Source organism: Acipenser ruthenus, chromosome 6 (assembly GCF_902713425.1).
Source record: "Acipenser ruthenus chromosome 6, fAciRut3.2 maternal haplotype, whole genome shotgun sequence".
Lineage (NCBI taxonomy): Eukaryota > Metazoa > Chordata > Actinopteri > Acipenseriformes > Acipenseridae > Acipenser > Acipenser ruthenus.
The window spans coordinates 73280479-73284368 of NC_081194.1; the positions used below are offsets into that span (position 1 = coordinate 73280479).

Genomic DNA, 3890 nt, shown 5'->3' on the forward strand with positions numbered 1-3890 from the left:
CTGACACTGTTCCCATTCACGTCAGGTTTACATGAAGGAGTTTCAGCATGTAACATTGCAGTACTCTTCTCTACAAGAGCTGCTGCAGAGGTATGAAGGAAACATACTGTATTATTTCCCCTGCAATCCTTTATATATATATATATATATATAGATATAGATTTTTTTTTTTAAGAAAGCTAGTTTAACCCCTGTATACCTAGCACTATACAGAGTACAGGCCCTACTGGTTTGGTATCTTTAGGCTGCCTTTTAGATTTGTCACAGGAGGTTCTTTATTATGTTATTTTGTTGTTGTTGTACTGTACTGCCAGTAGGAGGTGACAGGCATCTTAAATGAAGACCACTCAGTTTCCACACTGGAATCACACTCATTACTCCTCTTGAAATTAAGATCCCAACAGTATATACTTGTATCAAAACATAGCATTGCTAATTGACTAATGTGAATAAGGGTTTGCTTTTTCTATTGTATTTATTTGTCTTGCAAGGTGCATAATGTTTCACGGATTCCAACAAGTGTTGAAACATACGGCACTTTCAAACACTATACAGAAAAAAAATGTAATAATTGAACATAAATCTTCTGGGACACACTCTGAACACATTTGAGTGTTTGAATTTTTTTATGTTTTCAGATGTACAAAAATAAACATTAAAAAGTGTGACTTATATAAATACTTATTTGTTTTTGTTTTACAGGCCCTTGTAAGAGCAAGACAAGTCATATTAGATAGATCAATGTGAGTATTTATATATTATGTAGCTAGCAAAAGTTTAGCATTAATATTCTGACACCACTTTAGTGTGTGTAGGTCAAAAATACCCAAAGGAAAGCATGCTTATGCTTCTTCAGATGTGTAGATGGCTAATGTTAATAAAGGGGCAATCCCTCTTGACAATCAGTTTTATATTATTTTGTATAAAATGCCTTTTAGTCTTTGTGCTGTCTACAGCTAGACTAAACTGTGCTAGACTAAACATTACTCCACTGTACCGTTTGCACATTTTTTCCCCCCAAAAGCTTGGATTAACACACTGATGGGTTTTGTTTGCAGTTTTGCAAAACTACCAGTTTGATTGTTCCATTTAAAGCGATAAACAGTGGCACAAATGCAGCACTGGGGTGAATGCATTGTGAATGTGTTCAATTGATTTATATGTATTACTGCAGTTGACACAAACAAATAAGTAAATTCCAATTGGCTCATGATACCCCTGTTAAACGCTGAATTAGTAGTTATTTTTGGGTTTATTCTAATAATGTTGTTGACCATCTTCAACTATCCAAGTAAATCCATGTGCTTATACAAAGATATATTTAAAACTACTCAAAATAATTTGTTTCAATGAAAAAATGAAAAGGTAATGGTGCATAGGTGCCCTCAGCTGGCTAAAGCCTGCCCCTCAGAAAATGTAATCTTGGCCATTATTGAAATGAATTTGCTTACTCAGCATTAATGGTTCAATCAGTTGAAATCATTAGTACGCTCCAATAAACCAATTTGTGCAGTACTTTCGAAAAACAATTAACATTGTTGATAGGATCAGCACTCACCATTTATTAATTTTAAACCAAGAAGGGGATATATTTCTCAAATACAAAAATATGACATTCAAAAACAGAAATAAATGATCATTTATTTTTTTCATATCAGAGCAAGAAATTATTATGGCTAGTATTAAATCTACTTTAAGAATGACCCACTCCCATCTCCACTCTATGTGGTGAAAATACAGAAAACAGCACACATCTTGAATCAGTCTGTACCATCAGAAATACAGGGTTGCTGGTTAAAGTCAAATTTAGTGTCTATTTACAAGCTGGAGTGTCGGAGCCAAAGAGCATAGGCACTACCTACCGACTGGAATGCAGGGCTAATCAGAATTCCCTAATTACTCCATGTAAATAATACAGACATTTAAAAAGGTGCATCTCGACAGCTCCTAATTCTGTGTTTGGAAAGCTGGTATCCATGCAAATAGGGCACGTTCCCTTAATACTCATTTCTGAACAAGTCCTGTGACCATCAAAATGCTTCGAAAGAAAGGTGCAGCCCTTGCAAGAGGCATGCAAGTCTCAACAGGTACGATGTTTTTGAAAGCAATTAAGGTGTTACAGTATTGTGTTTCTCCTCTTTGACATTTACTATGGGAAACTCTTTTATGACTCTTAACTTTCCGCTTGCGTCCATCTTGCGTTTTTCTCTTATTAAATCCTCCAAACTGTGAAACATCAAGCTATGCACGTTATTTTCAGATACATGAATCTTAAGAAAATATCGCTGTTCTGCAGTCTGTATCTCCCCTCCGGCTTTGAACTCCCGTTTGCCAAATCTGCACCAGGCAGCAAAACTTTCAGAGTTTGTCCAACAGATCTCATCAGTCCGAAGTCCCAGGTGCCCGCACGCATTCTGCATGACCAGATCGGCTGGGAGCGGTCTGTATCTGTACCAGTTATTCACTATCCTGCCCAATCGCCCATTACTAATTTCATACAGACTGTCCTTGCGGATTTCTCCCTTGTACAAATGAATGATATGACCTTTCCCCTCGTAAATAGCCCAGTGCGGTTGCTGATCGTTGGCTACATAAACAAGTTCCACCAGGTCCCCGGGTTTGCACATGGTAAGCAGAGTTTTTATGGAATAAATAGTCAGATCTTCGTTTTCTCTTAATTTGGAGAAAATACATTCCTGGCAGCAGAAAGCCGAATATTCGATCTCGTTTAGAACTATGTGCCCGTCCTTGCTTGGACTCTGATCTTTGTAATTCTCGGGCTGCGATCGGTCATCCAAGTCTTCCTCTTCATCCGCGAAAAAATAAGCCACTCCGACCCTCAACTCGTCCTTCTCTATCCCCGCTGGGTCCCCAGTGGGCAGCTCGCTGTAATTTAGGTGGGTGATACGATCCAGTTGATTTCCCATCAATGACGGGGCTGGGAAAAGGGATGAAATACTGTATCTGCAATAATAAACGACAATATAACGTGACAGCTTTACATATGTAACATCTATAATTCATCATTTATTTATGTATTTTCATGCGAATAAATGCTTGCTTTTTTGTACTCCTCTGGAGTATACATTGCTATACCTAATATATCACTAAAGTGCTGTTCAGAGATTAAAAGGTAGAATTGCGTAATTATCACAAGACATGTAATACATACTACAACAATATAAGCCGGTTATTCAAGGTAAAGAAAAAGTCATAACGGCTCACAACACCAACACATTAATATATAAAACAAAGCAATAACAACATCTTCCAATTTATTTAAAAACTACACTCAGATTGTAAACCGTGATCCTAAAAGAGCGTTGATAACAACAAATACATGCATATATACTATAAATAAATAGTACAGCACTGCTCATACAGTTTTGCAATGCACTGTATGCTTGCTCACTTTGCTCTTTTTCTCCAGGCTTGGTAACTGCTGCGAGGTTGCAGTGGCTTACATTATCTGAGTCTTTTTGCCAGGTGAACGCTTAGCGGTCCCTGTGTGCCATCAACGCCCTCAGAGTTGTCCTGTATCACGCCACTCTTCCTCAGTTCTGTGTTGTGACCTGCAAATTCTACACAGCACTTTCAGTTTAAGTATGACTATGAAACCCCGCCCCAAGTTGTAAAACCTGCCCTCCTGTGCAATCATTGGCCGACAGATCTCAAGTCAAATTGTCTGAGAATGCTAAAGGAGCAACGTGTATATCAATCAACAAATTGACAGTGGAGATTTTCCAAACTTTGTTCTTTGTTGTCTGCCTGTGAAAGTGTGCTTTTGTTGAGAGGGAGAGGAGATAATGTAGATATGAAACGTGATTTACATAGTGTTCCCATGGCTTTCTTACAAAATAGCACAGAGGGCAAAACCAGGCAGACAGGAA

The 3890-nt window shown here is 38.0% G+C and overlaps 1 protein-coding gene across 2 annotated transcripts; it reads right to left on the reverse strand.

Annotated features, from left to right (window-relative positions):
- Nucleotides 1-1621: 1621 nt before the first annotated feature.
- Nucleotides 1622-3593, reverse strand: LOC117410952 (protein LRATD1-like). Of its 2 annotated transcripts, none has more exons than XM_034017924.2 (2): nucleotides 3465-3593; nucleotides 1622-2964 (listed from the first exon to the last, which is right to left on the reverse strand). In XM_034017924.2, the coding sequence occupies exon 2, from the start codon at nucleotides 2925-2927 to the stop codon at nucleotides 2109-2111; it is 819 nt and encodes a 272-aa protein (XP_033873815.1). In that variant the 5' UTR covers nucleotides 2928-2964; nucleotides 3465-3593; the 3' UTR covers nucleotides 1622-2108. The 2 variants fall into 2 exon arrangements, with proteins under 2 accessions (XP_033873815.1, XP_033873816.1); XM_034017925.2 differs by lacking the exon at nucleotides 3465-3593 and adding an exon at nucleotides 3413-3434.
- Between the last annotated feature and the right edge of the window lie 297 nt (nucleotides 3594-3890).

Coding starts and splice junctions, on each gene's coding strand:
- LOC117410952 (XM_034017924.2), bottom strand. CDS start 2,927: ATGGGAAATCAACTGGATCGTATCACCCACCTAAATTACAGCGAGCTG.